The 22892-nt window shown below is 42.3% G+C and overlaps 1 protein-coding gene across 1 annotated transcript in view; it reads right to left on the bottom strand.

The window, feature by feature from the left end:
• megf11 (multiple EGF-like-domains 11) overlaps positions 1 to 22892 on the bottom strand; it is a gene marked incomplete at both ends in the record, with an annotated part of 50962 nt that overhangs the window by 12845 nt on the left and 15225 nt on the right. The window contains 7 exons of the mRNA XM_083972983.1: positions 67 to 230; positions 1583 to 1703; positions 5781 to 5955; positions 6444 to 6656; positions 8241 to 8377; positions 9206 to 9326; positions 9496 to 9742. Coding sequence (XP_083829109.1) covers positions 67 to 230; positions 1583 to 1703; positions 5781 to 5955; positions 6444 to 6656; positions 8241 to 8377; positions 9206 to 9326; positions 9496 to 9742 — 1178 coding nt within the window. The remainder of the gene's footprint in view (positions 1 to 66; positions 231 to 1582; positions 1704 to 5780; positions 5956 to 6443; positions 6657 to 8240; positions 8378 to 9205; positions 9327 to 9495; positions 9743 to 22892) is intronic.

Raw genomic sequence — 22892 nt, 5'->3', positions numbered from 1 at the left:
ACCACAAGTTGTATTACGGTCCAAAATGGTGAAGAGCCAAAGGGATTAAGAGCAGGAGCATCTTACAGGACAGGGCTCGTCGCAGTGCTCTCCCCTCCACCCTGGAGAACATGTGCAGATGCCATCCACAGGGTCACATGCAGCTCCATTGCCACATAAACATGTCTGATTGCAGCCCAGACCCCATGTGCCGCTGGAGCAGAGGATGGAGCAGTCCACTCCCTGCCATCCTGGGGTCAAAGAAATCAGAGAAACATCAGCCTTTAGACATCATGGATACAGCTACACCTGGAGTTCAAACCCTCAACATGAGGGGGAAGTGTGATGCAAGGGATATTTTCCCATCTATTTTGCAAAAATCTTGTTTATTTGTAGCTTTAGCCATCACGGTATTGCCTCATGCAACAACCTTTGCCCTTTCCTAATCTGTGCCAAATGATATCAACTGGGCCCGGTGCTAACAGCCTATAAAAGCTCCGGCTGCTGCTGCCAGTGTCTCTCTCACCTTCCCTGTGGGCAGCCATTTAGTTGGGATGCTTCAGTCCTTTGTTAGATATTTCCTTGTACTTTGTTTTCAGCACATCCAGCACATCCACCACCGCTGAGTCTACATTCACATTGCATCGATTGTAGAGTTTTGTGTTATGTATTTAAATGTCCTGGGCTTGTTGAATAAACTTTTTTCTTTTTGGCTGTTGAAAAGGGTGTGCCAGCCATACGATAAGGTCGCCAGGTTGTGACATCTGTCAGTCACTTAGCCAGACCAGAAATCTCATTAACTTCTGAATGGATGAGGATTATGTTTTGTACAGGTTCAAGGGCCTGCTGACTTTGGAGATACCCTGACTGTTCCCCTGGTGCCACCACAACGTTTGTGGAAGAGTGAAAAGTCTGAAAACCTATTTCTGCTTCCCCCAGGTGAAATAACTTTAGTGAGACCTTAACCTTCCCTTTGGCACAACTATAAATGCAAGAGTCTAATTATCCAATATTTTTTGACCAAATACCACAAAACTAGAAACACCCAGGAATGTTGCAGTTCACGGATGGGGCCCTAACTTCCAACAAGACATCCTTTAATTGAAACTTGAAAACTTCATGGTCTCTAAAAATCCCTCAGATGAGACGTTCCCCAGAGGTAAAAATCATTCAAGTAGATGTCTGGTTTTAAATGGTCACAAACCAAAAGTCTGCAACTCACATTTATGAATATAATTTCAGAATAGAACAGAATAGAACAGGATGTCACCCAGACGACAAAATGTTCCCCGAAAAAATGACTTATCATTGAGATTATTTTATGTTCATCATTTAATCTTTTATTAAAAAAGAAAAATGTACATAGCCAGGAGAGAATAGGTTATCTGGCAGCGGGGTCAGTCTGGCAGATGTGTGTGACAAAGCGCGAATCAGTAAACAGCCAATTAGTCTTACATTCTCAGGTACAGAAGGTAAGACAAGTCAGATCGTAACTATGTATGCAGGTAATGTCAGAATATTTCTCTTCAGCTCATCTACAGTCAGTGTAGCGATCTCACTCAGCAGCTGCTCTGAGTCTCCACCAAATTCAGTTATACTGTACCTTCCCTGCAGACGCAGGAGCCATCGACAGGTGAGCAGGATGCATGATTATGGCAGGAGCAGGTGGACATGCAGCTCGGTCCATACAGACCAGGGGGACACCCGGTAGCACAGTCCTCGCCCTGTGGTAGAAATAATGCAAAGTCATGAGGCAAAGATTCAGCATGGCAATAAATGCTGACTCTGGCAGCCCCAAAATAGGAATAATATAGTGTGAGCAGATGCAGACAGAAAGCGCTTCTCTGTATACAGACTGGGGAGAGAGGGAACTGTAAAACTCAATGGATTTACGATAGGGACTGAAGTTCAAGAGCAGGGACCACTCTTGATCACCCCAAGCTTTCGCCTCATAGCTTCCAATTATGCAGTCTATATATACATTCTGACAGCACCTACTGCCAGCCCCGCTTCCCTTTTCTGCAGCTTTGCCTCACCCCATCGCTCTACTACTCTTTCATTCTCTCTTGCTCTCTCTCTCTCCTTTTAGGTTACTCTCACGGGGGGTCTCTGAGAAAAAAAAAACTTTGAACCCCAACCCCATCCATCTCCAATCAAGCTTCTATCAAATCTGCCTGCAATACAATTATTTCTGCTCTAAACAAACTTAGGCTGTGGGTCTATGCTGCTGAAAGATGTAGGGGACTTGTGTAGACATAATAAGAGAGACCACCAAGAGTGATTAATTCCCAGAGTGGAGCAAGGCAGTGCTCAAAAGTTTCATCTAACAAATCAAAGACCAAGAGTCCAAGCCAGTCAACGGTCATTGAAAATCATGTCATTTTCCTCTAATTAGCTGCATCTACTTGTTGCCCACACAAAAAGGTGTGTACTGCAAAATCTGTAAGAGTCAAACAATTACATTCCACAGTGAGGTGGACGGATGGGAGGGGAAAGCTAGATCCCCGAGACACTGCTAACAGACTGCAGCCAAGTCTCAGTCTGCTATTAACAAGCACACCAGTGGGATATCGGCAGCCATGCTGGCTGGTGTAGCCTTTGAGTCTCCTACTCTTGCATTAGCGCGAAGCTATCGGGTAGAGAACATGGAGTATTCCTTCCCTATGTCCTTCTGCAGCCTTCGGTCATTAGAATTTCTCTGCTTTAAAAAGCCGAGCACAGCCCACCTCCACGGGTCTCGTCCCTCCCTAAGCCTGAGATCACAGCCAGTCTATGGATTCCCACACCTTCCCTTCCAACCCCCGATCTTGAGTGACAGGTGACACGATGATTTAGAGTTCCAATTAGTGGCCCAGAGGAGTCCTGAGTGGCTCTTGCTTCGCTCACCAGAGCACTGGCGGACTGCTGGCTGCTCGCTGCTCTCATTATCATTTTGAACTCAGTTTAAACAGGAGGCAGGAGGAGATGTGCCAGTGGACGCCAGGGGCAGGACACACATCTTAAAACATCTCTCCTCCCTGTACACCACATAAAAGCGCCTGTCTGTGAATGAAATTTTTATCAATCGGTTGCAATAACCTTTGTTCTACTGAAAATGACAGCTTCAAGACTGCTAACAATAGCAGTTCAGTTACAGTTGTTAAGTGGGGAGAGGAGTTCGACCCGCCAGGGGGTGTTGGCGGGGGTGAGGGGGGTGAGGGGGGGTGGGGTGGGTGGGTGTTCAGCCTGTCTTCAGAGCAGAGGCAATTTACTGGTGACTGGACTCATGGATAAAACGTCATGCAGCCACAAATGACCACATGGATTTTGTTGCATCCATGGCTGCGTCAGATTCCACATGGTTTAACCCTCAAGGTGCAGAGACCATCGGTTGGTCCGCTCTCAAGAGGGGGAAAGGCAGCTCTCTCATTAGTCGACTGATTCATATTCCTTCTGAGCTGTGAAGAATAGAAGTCTGTATGTGGAGAATCATTATTAATACACGGGCTGTCAGTCCATCGCATGAGAGCAGGAGGACCTTACATAACTACGCAGTCAATGAAGGCAGCAACCAGACCTGAGCCCACTAAGAAGCAGCCAGGTCATCCCCAGGCACCAAATTCATACCTATTAGTATCTTAATGTAATTGGGGAGTTTTTATTTATTTATTTATTGTTCCAGAAAGTCTCTCGCTGACATGGCATTGATCAGCTTGGTACCCACTGAGACTTGATGCAAATGGCAGCACTAATTACCAATCAGTCTCACTCCTTAACAGTTCATCTGACTGCAGGATGAGTGACTGCGGTTTAAAATTCATGCAGCAAGACAGAAAATGAACCGCTGAACCTTTTGATGAGGCTAGAAAGCCCTCAGAGATGGGAAAATGATTTGTTTTCACCACCTACAAATGCAGACTGGAAGCCATTTCTAATGCATTCATATCTCAAATACCGCAGTGTCAACAGAATCTCTACAAACTGTAGACATAGGGGAGAAATGTTGCTATGGAGTACATGCTGCAGATTGCAAAGGACAATGCCTGAATAGGTAACATGTAATCACTTTGTCCCAGTCAGAAAGAGCATGTCCAATTACTAGAGCTAAATCAAGCGTGCAGGAGCTCAGTCTGCTCCAACACTTTGCTTAGTTTGCCCCCAGATGGGACTCCAGAACAAAGATGCAGCGGGGAGGCTTAGTCCTATCAGCAGCCCCCTAGAGAAATGACTTCACCACCAATCACATCCCCAACGCCATCATTAGCCGCATTTTAAAATCCCACTAAGCGATAATGATCATATGCCACGCACATGACAAAAAGTTACACACTCAAGACGATCACAGCCCTACCTTTCTAACAAACCATCTGTGTTGTTTGCACAGCAGCAGCTTTGTTAAAAGAACAAAAAAACGCGATTGCTCACTCCTCTCTTTTTCTCTCTCTCTTGCTCGCACACACACACACACACACACACACAAACAGACCAATCCACCATATGAGGTGTGTCTGTTCCCATCTGACTGCCTCCTTTTCTATCCAGCTCCTGCCCTCTAGGTCTGTTTAATGGATCTGGCAGCCCTTCCCAGCAGCCGCCAAAGAGAACAGGTGGAGCAAATTAAGACACAGTCTGCGGCCCCGCTCGGTAGCTCAATTCACCACAGTGGCCCGCTGTAAGACACAGGCAATTTCCACTGAAATGTAATGTTGGCAGAAATGTACCCTCTCGGTCGCTGTTGCTCTGTAACTTCAGATTGCGAGACAAGAAATACAATGGGAAAACTGATTGAAGTTACCCAACTAATTTGACAGTTGTAAAAGGGGGACAATATGGCTGCAGAAAAACTACTAAGACAGAAACGTACTGTATATAGGTCAAAGATTCAATTTCCTCCCAATTGGTCGAGGAGCACTGATCCGAGCTCGCTAGTCTCGGCTCGTCTTTTCCGACGCTAAGAGTTCAGGTATATCAAGCGCATTTGTAAAATACACACCAACTAATTATTGATGACTGCACTTTTTAGCAAGGAATTTCCTGTGGTGCAACAGAGCCCATCCATAATGAGGCAATAATAAAATGTCTCACCTTGCTTCTGGCTGTCCATGTATAAAAAGCCACTAAAGTAATACTGGGACCACTTCCAAGACATTATGGCCGCACTGACGCAAACATTTTACTAGGGCCACAAATAACATGAAATATAAATCAACGCTACAACCTTTTCAAGTGAAGTTCATACTGTAGAGGGATGAAGCACTAGTGTTATGAGATACCCTTACTGCAATCTCTTTATATTATTATTGATATATCATTAGAGATTCTCTTTAGTAAAACAAAGATGACGAGCAGCAAGGTTACACTGACAATCAACCTGTGATAAATTTCGAGAAAAAACGAACGTAAGCAAAAACATGACTTACAAGTTGACATTTACTGCAGCAGAGATTAAAATGAAAACACAGAGTAAAGTATAGCCTAATTTTAAGGACATTTAAGGACTGAAATTGTGTCTTCATGTGTGTCCTTTTTTACTTTCCCTCCTCTGTCATTTGCTATGTGGTTCAACAGATCATAAGTTTTCCACTCTTTCTTCCTTTCTTTACTATTCTTCAGTAAATGTTGGCTGTGTGATGAATTGTTTATCATAACTGTGCTGCCATTTCATTGTGTTCAGAGTTAGATGTCATGAGACACATGAAGATCAAATAAAAATAAAATAAGTAGCAATTTAATAAATAATAAGACCTCCAACATCAAATATAACAATAGAAAATTACAATGACAGCAGCCACTGTAGAGCAGTGAAGGTACATGAAACTTACCATGAACCCAGGGGCACATATGCAGGAACCGGTGACAGAATGGCAATCAGCTCCATTGGTGCAGCTGCAAGGCAGCATGCATCCCTCTCCAAAGTATCCAGGCGGGCAGGTCTCATTACAGTAAAGCCCTGTCCATCCTGCAGAGCAGGTGCATTCTCCAGAAAGTGGGTGGCAGCTACAACATAATGAGAAAGAAAGATGCGACAGCAGGAAGAAAAAGAGTGAGGCGAAGTTTCAGCACTGAGAGTATCAACACTTCATTCCTGAGCAGGGTCAAAGTTTGAAGTCTGCGCCAACAGCAATTCATTCATCGATGTGTCTACGTGCTTGTTTCAGATAGATGAGGTGTCCCTTCTCTCCTTCTTTCTGTAATGACTTCTACGGTCGGTGCCCGACTCCAGCCGGAATCAGAGCATTAACATTGCATTAACTATGAATGCGGCTGAGAAATTATGAATGAAGCAAAGGTTGCGATTAAAAGCTAACTGGATGACACGGCTAAGAGGTGTCCAGACTTCAGAATGAGTTCTGGCTTAGAGCAGAGATGAGGCAAAATTGAGTTGGAGAGTTTAAGTCTTTATTCATATGGAGCTATAGGCAGCTTCACTTCAGGGCTTGGTCATAGTAAAGCTGTGTGTGGCCTTGAGCTGATGTTTCACTTACCTCACCGTGTTGGTGGTATTACAAGGGCAGTACTTGTCACAGATGAGGCCGTACAGGCCTGGGGGACAGAATCTCTCTTGGCAATTAGGCCCTTTAAACCCCGTTTCACACAAACAGGCCCCAGTGATGTGATGACACTTGGCTCCATTCTGACACTCACACCTCTGGTTACACTGCGGACCGAAGGTGCCCACGGGACAGTCATCCTGACACCTGGGGAAAATTACATTGTCTGTCTTTTAAATTGGTTCTCTTCAAGTGCATTAAATACATTTAAGTCAAGAGAAAGTGGTTCTGTGGTCTCTTCAAATGGGAAGATTTGCTCATTTTCTCTATTTTAAATAACCAGAAATGAGATATATCCAGGTTGTTGAGCTGTTGGTTGGACAAAACAAATAATTTGAAACAACAACAACCACCTTATGGGAAACTGTAATTGACATTTTCCAGTGTGACCAATGATGAATTTAACTGACATATACGTGGTGCAACTAACTAACTAACTAACTAACTAACTAACTAACTAACTAACTACTTGTGTAATGATTTGAAAAAAGTAATTTTGATATGAATGTCTACAGCAGCGACCGTAATATGGTCACTTTGAATTATTAATAATCTTTTTACATTTCATTATTTAAATAATGAATAATTAATGTGACAACATTTTCATAAATCCTAGGCTGGGTCAAATATCAATGACTACATGACAGAGAAGCCCTGAAAGCAGGGGGACCTTAAAAGCGACGCCCTGCTGTCAGCAGTCACGACTTCAGTTTCTCTGTAGGAGGTGGACAAGAATCGTCAACGACCGTAGAAATTAGAATTGCTGAGGAGTTTCTCCACATGAAGCACTGAAGTAGATCAGAAAATGGATTTTCTCTTCACTTGAATATACTGACTTAACTATACAGTCCTGGTAGAGCATCAATCTCAAGAGCCTAACAAAGCTATTACAAATAGCTCAATTACATTATAAAATGGTCGAGTTATGTTTCATGTTTAAATTACCCCAGCTTTAGTTTTATCAGGGGACAATAGTATTATTATACTAGACAAGAGACGGTGGGGGCTAACACAATCTCAGATTATTCCTGGCAGGTTAATTCACCTGCCACTGACAAAACGAATGAGGGCAATTTTACAAAATAATAAAGTAAAGGAGAGGTCTTGTCGAGGAAGTGTTTCTATCCAAGAGACAATTGCTTTAGCTGAACTAATAAACCCAGGCTGCTCTGGGCTGCTCTGGCAGGCATGGGGAACTAAAAAGATCTGTGGATTTCAATGAGACCTTAATATAAGCCCATTACTTATAATTAATGAGCAGAATCCAAACCGCATGTAGCCCATGGTGAGATCAATGGACAGGCTGGGATTGGAGGAGGATGAAGGCTCAAGACATGAAGCCTTGCCGACCAGCATGAAGTACGAGATTAATTAAACATAAACACCCCTATTAAAAGCTTCCAATCCACCTTCAAATGGACTAATGGCCATTTATAAATGCTTATTTCTCTTGAGCGTGAGATTATTCCTGCATTTCCTTTCTCTTTTATAAAAGAACAGCCAGGTTTGTGCCTTATTTGGAAATCAACAAAGAGAATAGGTCAATGAGTGACTGTTTAATGTGTAACTGTCGGTATGAAACCATCCCTTGGCATTAAATACTAATATCAATAAATCATACCATTGTCTGACCTATTTTCAAAGTAGGAGTACAAAAGTTTGCATGGAGTACTTCACAAAAGCCTTTTGTGCATAATAACTGAGCAGCCTGTCTGCCAGTCAGCTGCGTACCTGCGTCCACTGAAGCCAGCGGCGCACTGGCACTGTCCTGTGACGTGGTCGCACAATCCGCCATTACGACAGGAACAGTCTTTACTGCAGTTGATGCCGTGCTTGCCAAGAGGGCAGGGCTGGGCACAGACTGAACCCTGAAAAACAGCCAACAAAAGATGATCACATACTGTAGAGTGACACTTTATTGATGTTTGGACAATTCAGAGCCACAGGAACTGTTGCAGTACATCCAAGAAAATAAAAAATAATAAACTGACAATATTACCCAAAACAACAATGTTTGCCTTTTGACCTTGTTTTCACATGTTGTCTTCATAAAGCTCATATTAATGAAGAGTTTATTTTCACATGGGGAATCCAAAGTGGCCATTATATTGCCTTGACACACTCTGTGTATGTATTATTCTAATCAATCATCACTGTTTATATAAAGCAAAATTTGTCATTTTAAAATGTATTCTAGGTCGTTGCGGATGCTGTGGCAAATCAATGAGCAGGAATTATTTACAACACAACTAGATTCTTGAAAAAATGATGAGGTGCTCCAATATTATCAGGTATCTCATTCACCAAATGAGCCCACAACAGACATTTCCATCTGGTTAATTCATATGCAAACCACCAGTCTACATGAATGTGCCTAAAGTAACACTTTATAATGTTAACTGTGGGTGGCAATGTTCACTTGACTTACTTTTATTTTATGAACTAAGGTTTATAAAAGCACAGGTGGCCTCCCCACTAGGAACGTCTCCTTGCAGTGAGCAGAGGATCCCACTTCCTCATATATAATTGAACACAGCATCTTGATCCTAAGGTCCATGTTCTCAACATGTCAGTCTCTGTGTGTCGGTAAAGACTATGTTCGAGGTCTAAAGCAGAAGCTCGGTAATATTCAGCCCTTTTCTTCTCTCTGACCTTTCTTCTCTCATTGCCCTCCCACCTTTGCTACGGTGACCTACCGTCCACCCGGCGGGGCAGGAACAATCTCCAGTGATGTGATGGCATGTTCCTCCGTTCTGACAGGGGCAGCGCTGCTCACACTGAGGCCCGTGACTACCGGAGGGGCAGCGCTCTCCACAGCTGTCACCACACAAGTCAAGAAGTCAGATGTCGGAGACACACAACCTGTGTTTGCCCGCAGTGCTTTGCATCGACAAAGAATGCTCGGACAAACAACAAAAGGCACTTTTTTTTTTTTAAAGAAACACAAAGAAAGTGTCAACAGAGTAAATATGTTGCTGGTACTCACAAAGCTCCTGTGTACCCCGGAGCACAGATGCACTCTCCTGTCTCGTGGTTGCAGGTGGCACCATTGAGACACTGGCAGGGCAGCTGGCATGCCTTGCCATAGTAACCGTACTCACAGGGCTCCTCACAACGCCAACCCTGGTACCCATCAGTGCAGACGCAGGCACCTGTGATGGGATTACACTTTGCCCCATTTTGGCACTGGCACCGATTACTGCAATGAGGTCCCCAGAAGTCGCTCTCACAACCTGCAGGCACAGAGAGAAGCGGCATCAGACGGGAGCAGAGCGACAAAACAGAGCAGAATTTGCACCTGCATTTACCTTAAACATACCTCTGAAAGAATACGTCAAATTAGGCAATTCAGTTATGAATTCACTCCTGACTAATACATGTGACGGTTCATCATCAGCTGTATAAGCACGACGGTCTTGAGGTTCATCTTCAGCTCATGCCTGTATCAATCATTTTCTATCAGTTCAATAAAATCACAGCTCATTTACTTCGGTGTAATTGTGTTTCTGTCTTATGGGATACGGCTCCTGATAATCTGATTCTTGATCTTACAAGTATTATCTGTACTGCCAAAGCCTGATAGAGCGTTGTTCTCTTCAGGGCTCCATTGTCATCCAAAAACTATTAAAAAAACACATAATGGAGCCTCACTCGATAACCTCATTACGTAGAACATGGGCACTGTGGTTTATTTTGGGCCGATCCCATCAACACCTTCCTGCTGCTATATCTAAAAATACTCAGTGGAGCATAATCAGATACACCAATTACTACTGTTTGAGTATTTGCTAAAGTACTGAAATTATCTGGCCTTTTTATTAAATAAAAGCCAAAATTCATGACCCGATTTACAAGTTCAGTATGAAAAAATGTTGCAAGGACTGATTGGCAGAGACACTAAGAGATGGACAAACACACTGTACTGTAAGTCTTTTCATGTATTTCCCCACCCAATAAAAGAATATCACCACCAGCCTTACAGTATCTTTTAAATTTTATTTTTATTTGTCGTTTTTGCGCCTACTCAGGGTCACAGGGTACGAGTGCGTATTCATGCGTGCCTTGAGCAAAAAGCAGAGTAACAGCTTCCACGGGCTGTTATCCATCACAGAGCTAACTAGTGACAGACAGCCACTCACACACATCCACCAACAGACACAGGAAGAGCACGTCAACTCCACACGGCACAGACCTGAGCCAGAAATCAAATGAGACTGTGTGTATGTGTGTGTGTGTGTGTGTGTGTGTGTGTGTGTGTGACCACTGAGCCTCTGTTTCACACTTCCCAACGCTCCACCAGAATGTGTAAAGCTTCTGTAAGACAAATATAAAGCCAGCAACATTGCAAAACAAAATTCATATCTCCTGTCAATACGAGCCTTCCAGATCATTAATCAAGCTGTAACCAACCTGTTCATATCCCAGACAAGTGACTGAAGAAAGCTCCTGGCTGAAAAATATGCCACAAGTACACAGTGAGGTGACAAACATTTCTGTTGCTCTACAGACAGGTTGTTTAATCAAGTTAACTCTACAAAACATTTGTCTTTTAGCTGAGCTCACTAAATAAATCAGACATAGAAACAATAAAAATCATCTCACATACATGTTAATCTTCCATCCTGTGGGGAGTAGGCTACAAACCTCACCAATTCCCACAAAACTGTCACATAATCATTGTATATTTTAAGATGTTATTCCATTTTCTTTTTCAGAAATGGTGATATTGAGCTAGGTGGTTCCATAACAATATTAACATCCTCCAGAAAGACTGTTAATGCTAATGGCAGAATTGCTTGAAGCTATTAAGACTTCATTGACTCCTATAGCTGCATTTATTAGTCACGTTTGCTCTTGATACATTAATACTCTATATATTCACTCTTCACTCGTGTGTAAGTCTCTGCAAACTAGTTAGTGTACTGTATTTTAGAACAGCTTTATACTCTCCGTATTAACCAGCTAATGCTAGCTAACTTTGCATGCCATGTGGCCAATGATAATTATGTTTTCATTAGTTTTTTTGAGTGAAAAATGCCCAACACAATTTCATAGGGTACAACCCTTCAAATTACTTTAAGATATTCAGATTTTCTTTTTACTATCAAAGAAAGCAAGCAAAACTTATGCACAACTTTTTTTTTTAATGGTGTAGAAGAAGAACAGAGAAGAGAAGATCCTGATGAAGGTCTGAAACGTTGTGGGTTTCTTAATAAATCAATAAGCTTTTTTGTGCGAAGGTATTCTCTGTTTCACTATCAAAGAAGGCTAAGGACCCAAAAGGGTTTTTCATTTTTTCATCTGAAAAAGATTTTCTGGCATTTACTGTAAGATAACAGTTGACTAATTAAATAACAGATAACAATTGACTAATTAATCTATTTATCATTTTCACTCAGACTTGTGTGAAACCTGGAGCAGCCAACACATAACACACAGCCTAAATTATTAGTGTTAATATGTGTTTAATTAAAACCATAGTTTTGTCCTTGCATTAGGATGTCTGAAAGTGTAATCATTTTATTTAACGTGTTGGCAATACAAACAGGTGAAAAAAGAGTTTTGTTTGGCAAAGAAATAAAGTGTAGCCTACCACATCGAGTCTATGTGATGTTGACGTACCATAAACATCATAGAGAAAGGTCTTAATAACACCCTGATATTAATCTGTAAAAACGCGACGCAAATGTGCAAGCTGTTCACACCTCTCAGTGACTACAGGGAAGAGCGAAAAAGGATGCAAAGAGTACGAACATGAGGATCGAGTCATTTTTCATGTACTGTAGAACAGTTTATTACTTGTATTTCTTTTAACACCTTTTTTGCAGGTGTAACTTCTGCAGTCAGCTGTCAAAATGGCCTGTCGCTTAGGTACTGCAGGGAGTGAAAGTTTCAAACTTCTTTTAATAAATGTTCACTTTTTAAATTTTTCCAAAGCGACTTTAAACAGACTAATTGTAATGAACTTGGAGTAATAGTGCAGGAAGTTTCAATTTGATGGAATAACACCTGGATGAGACAATGTTCATCCTCTGTGACGACTGTGCAAATATCCCAGAGGTGTCATCCATCAGGAACGATGAGCAGCAAAATTAGTCTTCCCAGCTGTATTGTAATATTGGCTCTCAAGAAAATTGGTGAAGTTATATAATCTAGCTGCTTTACATGGCTTAATGTAAATAGTTCTGTGACATTACTAAGTGGTGCCTTAGGGGAATAATATAAAAGAAGCAAATTTAACATTCCTCGAGGGATGGGCCTGTTCAGAAAAGACTCACTATGTCTCAAATAGCAAATAGCAAATAGCTAATCTTCAAGGTTAAATGAACAACCAGCTTTTATGTGAGGAACAATCACTGAGCTGCACTTTTAAGATGTATTCACTCTCAGCAGGGTCCAACTCTTGAGGATCTGCTGCTGATTGGTATGGCCTTATGTCTCTCCATCGTCATCATCATCATCGCCATCAGCAGCAGCAGCAGCAGCAGCACCTGTATTGCTCAGCTTGATCTCCAGACCTGCACAACAACCAGGAAAGTGAATATTCCACTATTGATTTTCACATCATCGCAGACTCAGTTGTAAATGTAAAGACACTGCACCCTCTTCCTCGTACGGTTGCTGTGCCAGAGCTCTCATCAGCCGGGGTGGGAGCCTAATGAACCCTGTTTCATGGTCGGCACTGAGACCTGTTTTTCCATGTACACAGCAGGAGGATGATCAGCCTTTCCTTGATACAGACAGGTCTGCCCTGAAGGGGGTCCCGAAACACTGGGCTGGAGCAGTATTACTTTCTATGGTCACACAGACTAGGGGCCACATTACAGGGCTCACATTGATTTGATCTAATCTGCTCCAGGCCTCCAGTCTGGCATGAATGAATTCCCTGAAGGTTGAGCTGCTGCCACGCAAACGACCCAGGCACATTAAATCTGAGGTGTGTGCGGGCAGCCGGGGTAATGGATGAGCAGTTTAGCTGCAACTTGGTTTAGCCGTCTATAAGCACTCTTCAGAGCTCCCTCAGCTCAACAGTGCTCCCTCAGCACAGCAGAAAAAAAACAGTCAGTGCACTGGAGGCATCATCACCTCTGGTTTCAGCTTCAAACCTTGACCACATTAATAGAGAGTGCTTTTTATACTCTTACATGTATAACTCAAAAATATGATGTCAGAAAAAAAATATATCATGAGCGACAGATAAAAAGAGAAATAAACCAAAATCTATCCAACGCTTAATTTGCAGAGTTTTCTGGTGCTTAGGAGCTCAGCAAATGTTACCATTTGAAGTTTTAAACCTTCTTTAGCTTGCAGTTAGAGGCCTCAGCACATTGAGAGCAAAGCCCATTATCTCGCTGTCTCTCTCCTACACAGAGGTTCTCAAACTTTACCCAGTGGTCTCTCACTTCCCAGCTCTGACAGCATTTAACTGTGATTAAGGAGTCAGAGTTCATGATGAGCTGCCGGCAAAAACAGAGAGAAACCGCACGGGAAAGTAGCATGTAGCATGAAGGCGTGAGCTACTGGAGAGTATGGCTAAATACTGCAAGGTGAAGGGGAGCCTGTGGGTTGTGGTGTGTAGGCAGCGAATCTCACTCAAGTCTGAAGCTAGAGTCCAGCCCATTAACTGGTCTGGCCTAGGTCACCGAGCCCAACGGAGGACACAGGGAACTGAAGCCTCAGTGCTTATACCGTAACACATAACTGTTGCAATGTGGACAACCTCACACACAGGAAAAAGGTCCAATCCCAAGGTGCTAATCCCCTTGGCTGGAACAAAACAGATCACGTCGAGGGCTACCAGCAGATAGTAAACTTCTGAAGGTGATGTCCAAAGAATGGGCTGAGTGAGCCATCATGGTGGTGCTGAGCTTTGAAGTGTGCTCAAGAGAGTCTGCATGATCAGGGGCTGGCCGCAACAGGATTAAAACCAAACAGCTTTCAGCAGCTGACTGCATTCAGAAGTTCTCCTGAACTTGGCCTCTTCAGCAAAATGTTTGTCGCTGTTGTGAGTGAGGGGGAGCCTGTGCCACGGAAAGCTGCCGTAAGCTTCTCAAAACCAAATTGAAAATGAGGGCCTGAGTCAAGCTCTTTAAACACAGAATATCTCTCTCTCCATTCAAATGGGATTCTGGTTTTATTCTTCATTCATTCAGCTGGACGCAGGGCAAAAGCAAACTTCAATTAGAATCACGGCTGGACTCGTATAAACGCCAGCCAGTCGACGCGGCTGGTGCGGACGTTTGCTTGCTGCTTCGCCAACTCTGACTGGGAAAAACCATATCATAGCTATTGGAATATTTGGCTCACAGCCTGACTTCACTCCCCCACTGCATGAGCCACTCACTGTCACATAACTATTATTAACACACACTGTTGACACTTGAGGAATAACTTATCTCAAGACACGACATTAGAAGACAAATGCTCAGGCTCCTGAGAGCCTTTTACTTCTTGCTTACTCTCCAGCAGAGCTCGTGGCGAAGCAAAGCAGCGTGACTCATTGTCTTGACGAGTCTCCTGCATCGCCTCATGAGTGCACCTCTGAATTTTGTATTGTGCGTTTCACCGTTTTTTACCACTCACTTTGTTCTTTTTCTTTTTTTTTCTTTCCTTGACAGATCAGAATTTTCAAATTACACTTCATGACCAGAATTAAGGCAGACGAGTCACTCCTTCAGTGTGGCGTGGGGAGATGGGCTTTCTTTAGAGATTTTAAACGTTGGAATGATCATTTTTAAAAAGGAACAATGAAACATTTCGGCCTACAATTTAGCTGACACAAGAGTATGTAATAGTCTGCTCTTCAGTCAGTATGAGCCATTTGTTAGAGGAGTTATTCAATAAAAGAACAACTCAACATTCAGCTATTCATCACAGCTCCCTGACTCAATGACGCAGACTAATAGAGTGAAAAGCAGACAGGACTGGTACAGGGGTCTAGAGGGAAAGTGATGATTGTTGTGCAAAGTGGTAAATTTGCATTGAGTGACAAATGTCTCTCAGCGTTGTTAAACTTGCGGCTGTAAAAGCTGCCACTACGCCACGAGACGGTCCCCACCGTCCCCTCCATGTTCTGCTGACACCTATTACACAGTTATTTATTAGTCCTCAAAAAGCCCTGGCAAGACAAGTAAACAGTTAGATACATCCCCGTGAGCTTGACAAATGAATTTCTAAATATACAGAAAAAAAACTGCCAATAGTCATGGGGGCAGTTCTGCTGAATTGGAATAACAGCATGCCGCAGCTTCTGCTGTTGGGCGTGTCGTTTGTCCTGCCCTAATTCATCTTAGCTGAGGCGCTGTGTGTTCACAATCCCCTGTGGTGGTGGTGGTGGTGGGGGGGGGGGCAGCATGGGACCAAGTCTACACCTACACAGAGACTCCCTCAGCAGACCCAGTTGACTGAAATGCACCATATGCTCCCTGTGATACCACCATGGGGTTGGGTAAGAAGCAACGAGATCTGACTGTTGCCTATTTAGAACCACAGACCTAATAAGGGAATAACTTAATTCTTTTAAATCTATGCATTACTGATTAAAAAGTCTAGCCTGGTTGTTTATCCCATGGAGGATCTGATCATTTGTCCAAGTTCTCTTCAGGATGTGAACCTGGATCAATACGAGCCCTGCAGGTGCCAGCCGTCTCCCCTGCAGCGCAGCTCTAACAGGGTTAACAGGGATGGTGGTTGACCGAGACAGACAAGGCCAGGTCAATTCGTGCTTTATTCTAAACAAGCACTTAAGAGTGATGCTACTTAAAAGCGCAGCAGCCTGTCTTCCTAATAAAGCTGGCCACGTTGAGCTGTAATACAAGCAGGCTGTAAAAGATGCTTTCTCTTCAGCGCAGTAAAGCAGTCACTTGTTCAACAGAACCTGACACGGCTCATGCTTCTGGATGAGCAAATTGTTACACAGCCCACTGCTCCTTCCAATTAATAATTTATCCCTCACCCTGTCCTGCAGAAAACAAACCCTTTGCTCTCTTGCCACAGGACAACAACAAAAAAGCAATCACAGCTGAGGTGGACATTTATCTACAGTACACACCAATACACAGTGACTGGAGTATAAATAAAGCTATTGCAGACATAACACACAGCAGTCACGAGCACCGACGGCACCTCAAAAAAACAAAACAAACAAAAAACAATGTCAACCCGATAAAACCAACTGTTACCACACTTAATTTGCACACATTGATTTCCTATTTTCAATTATTAATTCTAATTAGGATGAAGTAGAATGTGCCATGGGGCAACAGCAGTCAATATGAAGGGGAGCGGTCACACATTGATGGACATCCCTGTAATGTCAGTAGGGGCATCCCCCATCAACACCATGAGAAAGTCAAAGAGTCCTCAGGGTCATATTTCATGTCTGCTGTGCCGCTGATGCAGCAGCGTGTGTGTGTGTGTGTATGTGTGTGTGTATTTGTGTGTATGAGAGAGAGAGAGGTAGTGAGAGAGTTTCAGCTTCTCTGTGCACATACACAGTGGTAGAAAACAACTAAGTGCATTTAATTAAGTGATATTGTCAAGTACAAATTTCAGGTACTTTTCTACTTTTGTACGTACATGCGAATACTATAGTTGGTTTATTTATTTATCTTTTTAAAGCTGTACAGAAATTAAAAATGAATTTGATTCCACTCTGGGTCATAAAATTAGTGTAATAACTCATCTATCAGACAATGTAATGTTTTTTTCGCATTGGATAATGCAGGCGCACAAATTATGCGTCACGTTGCTCACGATTCATCAGCCACTGATTTTGGATCCGTCATCCGTCAATCAAGAGTGAAGGAGAAGGAGGTGCGACAAACAGGACAAACGGCCATTTCTGAACACCTTTAAAGTATTTTGGGGGGCTTTTAGACCTTTAACTGACAGGAGAGCTGTAGAGAGACAGGAAATGGGGAGAAAGAAGAGAGGGGGAACAACATGCAGCAAAGGGCCACTGGGGGAATCGAACCGGGGCCGCTGCGGCGAGGACTACACCCTCTGCATATGTGGTGCCTGCTCCACCCACCGAGCTAAACAACACTCCACTATTAGTCTGTTTATTGAGTAGTTATCTTGCATTAATTATTATGAGCCTAAATCTAGGGTTAGCCTATTTGAAATGTATTATTTGTCAATATGTATGTTTTTTTTTTATTTTTTTATTTAGTATGTTGGCCGTCTAATAGGCTTTATGCACAGCTCTACTACTTCCTGAATTAAGTCAGCTCCTTTATTTCCTGTTTTACATTATTGGACCGACTGATTAATCCAGGTGTGTCTGACCATTGTTGGCAGGTCAGACACACCTGGATTAATCAGTCGGTCCAATAATGTAAGACAGGAAATAAAGGAGCTGGCTTAATTCAGGAAGTAGTAGAGCTGTGCATAAAGCCCATTGTGATGATGTGTAAATTATCTGAATAGATGATCAGGTCTCAATTTGAGGCACAAGTAGGCACATTTAAGTGAAGGAACATCTTCTGATCCTGTCCTTTTATTTGTTCATGTGTAGAGTAGATGCAGTAAAAGAAATAGAAAAAAAAATATTTTTTAAATGACAGGGATTCCATTTGATGAGAACTATCTGTGAAACGTCAGAGGATGAAATGAATGAAAACAGAGATTCCCAAGGTTGCTAGATGAAATACACAGTGAACTAAAACATCAAGACGAGGGGAACAAAACTTGGCGACATGGCAGTCCTTCATCTCGCTGCCTCTGGTGTGCTCAGCCACACAAGTGGAATCACAGCGAGCTCTTCCCCCCTGCACTGCATTTCATTTGTGTGAGTGCAAGGCTGCGGTGAGAGGGTCTATTGTTGTGTCTCAGGTATCCTCATTAGAGAGCCGTGGCTGACTAGATTTGCATGAGTGGTCTTAATAAATAACGCTCTAAACTGGAGAAAGCTGTTCAACTTCTGCACATGGTTCATATTAGTCCACCTCTCTGTGCACAGTGTGACCTCAGCTCTGCACCAGCCACACAGACAATTTGACACATTAACGGATGAGGATTTCCTATAGATGTAAACTGTGTGAGGAGTGTTTCATGTGACACTGAACATACAAGTTTGTTTATCTTCAAACAGAGGACACAAACACATTCACAGGTGAATCTAGGACTTGGTATCAGGGGATGTGAGCTTGAAAGAGATTTTTTAAACCAGTCTGTTTTAACATCTAGGTAACATCAATTATCTATGTACATGCCAGAAAATAGCAGGTTTAAAAAAAAAAAGAGGGTTTGTTTGGCGCATCACCAAACACAACCAGAAAAAAAAAATCAGCATCAGCATCAGCACAGCATGCCGCGCTTTACCCACAACACGACATCCTGGAGCCTGCAGCTGTCAGGTCAAGTCACTTAGAGTTGCACACTGCACATTATATTCAATGTCACAACATAAAAAGCGCTCACAAATTCACAAGTGACCAACAGTGAGCATTCCTGCAGTTAAATATACAACAGACACTGTTTATGCAGCCCAGCCCATACTTTTCTTGTGGTTTATTTAAGATATTTACATTTCAATAGTTTCCCTCAGACCTGTAGGTAGCTCACTAATGAATAAAGTATCCAGTGGCTGCAGTGTTGTTTTCGTGAACACTAGCAAAACCACAAAGTAAACAAATTCTATTTTTCTCCTCTGATGTGCATCATCAATTCCTGCCCAATGTCCAATGTCCAATGTGGCTCTTTGTTCAAAATTCAGGGAGAAAAAAAACCCTGCTTACCTTCAATCTTGTTACTGGAATAAAATAATGTTTGGCATTTGGCTTGAAAACTATTAAAACAGTTTAATCCAATTATCACAACAGTTCAGTGACTTTTCTGTTGATTAAATCAGTTAATGCCCACAGGAGGAACTGAGACAGTCCAACCCCAAGTCTCTTAATGACTGCACTTACAGTGGGTTATGTGCCATGACTGAACCTGTTCCTCAGTATGATTTATCCAAAGCTCAGCAGCCACCTGCCATTTGGTCAGTGGCAAAAAAAAGAACTAAGTACTCTGCTCTTGATAAGCCTGAAAGGCCGCTGTGGCTTACATTGAATTCATGGGCGCTGGATTTCAGTGCAATACATTTTCTACAGTAGATGAAAAAAAAAAAAAATTGAACATCCACATCTACACTCAGTACATTTTCGTTTTAATTGAAATATTTTTGCGAGAGCCACTCATGTTTGTGCACATGTATGGACAAATAGAATGTGTGCGTTTATGCAGCTATACTTGTTGGAGTGTTCACTTTTAGCGATTGGAAACTTTAATGGACCAGTTTAAAATCTTTGGTGAATCTCTTGCTTCCTGTACCTGTCAACTTGGACTTGGCCTTACTGTTTGTTAATTATCAATGATGTGTTCAGGACCTGAGGGGCACTAACAATACACTAACAGTCTGTGCTTGAAGAAAATACAACTGAGCTTCTTTCTTTTCTCAGCCAAATCTCAATTAGTTTCTTTTCCTGGAAACAAATAGATTTCCAGAGGAAAAACTGCAATGTACAATGACAACAAACTGAAATTAAACTTAAGTTCAAATCTAAGCTCCAACAGTAAATGAATGAAACAGGTTGATAGAGCAGTTACACACTCTTGTAACTTTTTCCATTACAGCTGTTGCATGCCTCCAAGTCATATCTTTACTGTTTATGACTAAAAGCACACCAGTCACTTAAAAAAACAAACAAACAAAAAATGTAAATAATGTTTTCCATCCATTTGATTATTGGAATTACCTAAAGCTGTATCTCTGCAGGAAAATAATAAAATTGGAGTCAAAGAGCACTAAAACCCATCACTCAACACAGAGAGGTGTATGAATGCAAATGCAGTGCAAGTTATTATTTTTTTTCTGCTTGTACGCCTTTGACCATTTCTATCCGTGGAGTGTTGTGTAAGCAAACGCCACTTGTCAGTTGTTGACTCAAGCCAACGCTGTTACGCATCGAACATGTCACAGCGTATTGGACACGTCCCTCACTGTAAACACAAACACGATTTAGCTTAAAGACGACCATCAGCGCGCCCATCCACCTTCCAAATTAATCCCAACAATACAGAAACGCATACGCGAACACAAACACAAGGATAATTGCTTTTTAATGATCTCACATTATGCAAATGCTCATCATGAAGCCATAAATCTTGGTGGGAGTTTCTACCTGCCTGGCCACCAGTAATGCCAACAGACTGACACACTGTATTATGTTGTGTGAGGGAAGTGAGGAGGCAAAAGACTTTCGCTGGCCTCCGTCTACCCGCCTGTGCAATCATAAAGTGCTCTCCCGTGCATTCAAATCACCTAAACACCGGGAAGGCATTGTTTTAACTTGCAGAAAAGTTTTGAAGTACATTCTGCTGACTTCACTAATATTTATCAAAAAAAAAAAAAAAAAAAAGTGGGAAAAGAAAAGTGTGGTATAGCAGTGTGTTAAATATCGCAGCAAATAAGCACTGGATCTTGTGAAATATTCAAATATGTTAAGTTTGAAATCCACCACAGTGTGTTTCAGTCAATTAGCAACAGTGCAGGATTGATAGAGAACTGCTACAATATAAGACAGAAAAACATCGCTAGCCTTTGATTAACACAGAAAAACTGTGGATTAAGGGTTTTTCTTCTATACCGCCATTTCTCCAGCTAGGGAGGACACTTTGGAGATTTCCAACCACCACCACCACCACCACCACCCCACCACCCCCTAAAAGAAGGAAATCCTGGAGTTCATCTCAAATGAACTGCTGGCTCTGAAAGCAGTGTTGTTCTCCCAGTCTCTGAAACTCGCTAGGCCCATGAATTATTCTCCTCAATTCTCTCAAAGTCAAAGCGAAGTGAAAAGTATACAACAGCAACTTAGGGACTATCGTGTGTGTATGTGAGAGATAGAGAGACAAAGAGAGACAGAAAGAAAGAGTGAGGGGAGTGAGAGAGTGACATAGAGGGTGAAGGGGAAAGGATACTGTAGTTACATTAATTGGGAAGCATAAAAATGAATCGAGCCATCTGGGAGGAGCAGGAGGTTTCCAGCTCCAGTCAGCATGGGGTGAAAATCCTGAATCTGGTCTACATGACATTTACTACAGTATGAGTGAAGGAGCAGTGGTTAAAATATTTAAAAGAAGAACTACGATAGATTTAATCAGTGGTCACTTTTGATTAAAGTGGGGTTGTTTTGTTTAAGGACAAACAGAAGCTACAAGAGGAAAAAAAAAATTCAATCCAAAACCTTATTTCAGAGTCAAGGCAAGAACCAGTGATATTGATCCATGGACCTTAACCCTCTTTTTGTTCTGTGGCGGAGGGCGATTTTGTCATTCATACTACAGTATACCTACGCCTGGAATGGAAGTGAGTCACAGAATCATAATTCAAGCTAATGATTAAAGTGCGGAGCAGAGCGAATCACATGGTGTCAAGTTTCTTTCTAACTCTAATTTCTCAGGGGGGCTTCATCACTTTGAGGATGCGGGCGCCTGATCCAGTAAGTCAGCGTTTCCTGTCTTTTATCCATCTAAACTTGAATTGAAAGGTCTTAATGAAGTGCACACAACAGAACATGATGAACTCCTAAAGGTCTGCTTTTTCTGCTAAGACCTTACGTCGACACGTGTTTGGCTGCTACGCTTCAGTGCCATTGACCTTGTTTTATTTTTTGAGCTGTTTGTATTGGCTTTGCAGCTAATTTTGGATCAGTTTCTGCACAACCCAGATTGGATCCTTATGAATGCATCCTTGTGTCTGGTAATGATTGCATTTCCTCTAAAATTTCCTTTGATTCTTATCATCCAGATGCCCTTTGTCAATGTTTAGATCCCAGGCTACATCTCTTTGTTCCACTTAGTACGCCCTAGCTATGTGATAGTGTCTTTTTGCATTTTGTCCTTTTCCTTTTTCCTCTGTGGCAAAAGCCACCAATTTAATTGAATTTCTGGGCTTTTAATGTCTGCATTACTCTAATCAGAGAAGAGGGGAGTTGTTTATCTCGACCTTGGTGGAATTAGCAGAGGGTATTTGTGGAGATGGTAATGTTTTGAAAAAAAAAAGAGAAAACAAAGAAAAAACTATTCTCCAAGATCGTAACCTAAGCTTTTATTGATCAACTAGTCAAAGGTGCTTATAGACATTCAAGACACTGAGGTGCACTCAGGCACGCACAAAGAAAAGCATGTTGTGGTGACAAAACGCACTAAACTCACACCAAAGATACACAGTGCTCTACTAGTGAGTCTATTCACAGACCAAACTTCTGTGTCTAATATGAAACAATGCCAATGTGGGCAAATAAATTTTGCATGAGTTGACCTAGCTTCCTGGTCTTTTGTCATTCGGCTTTGTGGCTTTATAATACTAAGATGCTAGAGCCAGATGATTCA

The sequence above is a fragment of the Trachurus trachurus genome, assembly GCF_905171665.1.
Source record: "Trachurus trachurus genome assembly, chromosome: 6".
Lineage (NCBI taxonomy): Eukaryota > Metazoa > Chordata > Actinopteri > Carangiformes > Carangidae > Trachurus > Trachurus trachurus.
The sequence above is the reverse complement of the archived record's forward strand: the minus strand, read 5'-3'. Positions and strand labels throughout refer to the sequence as shown.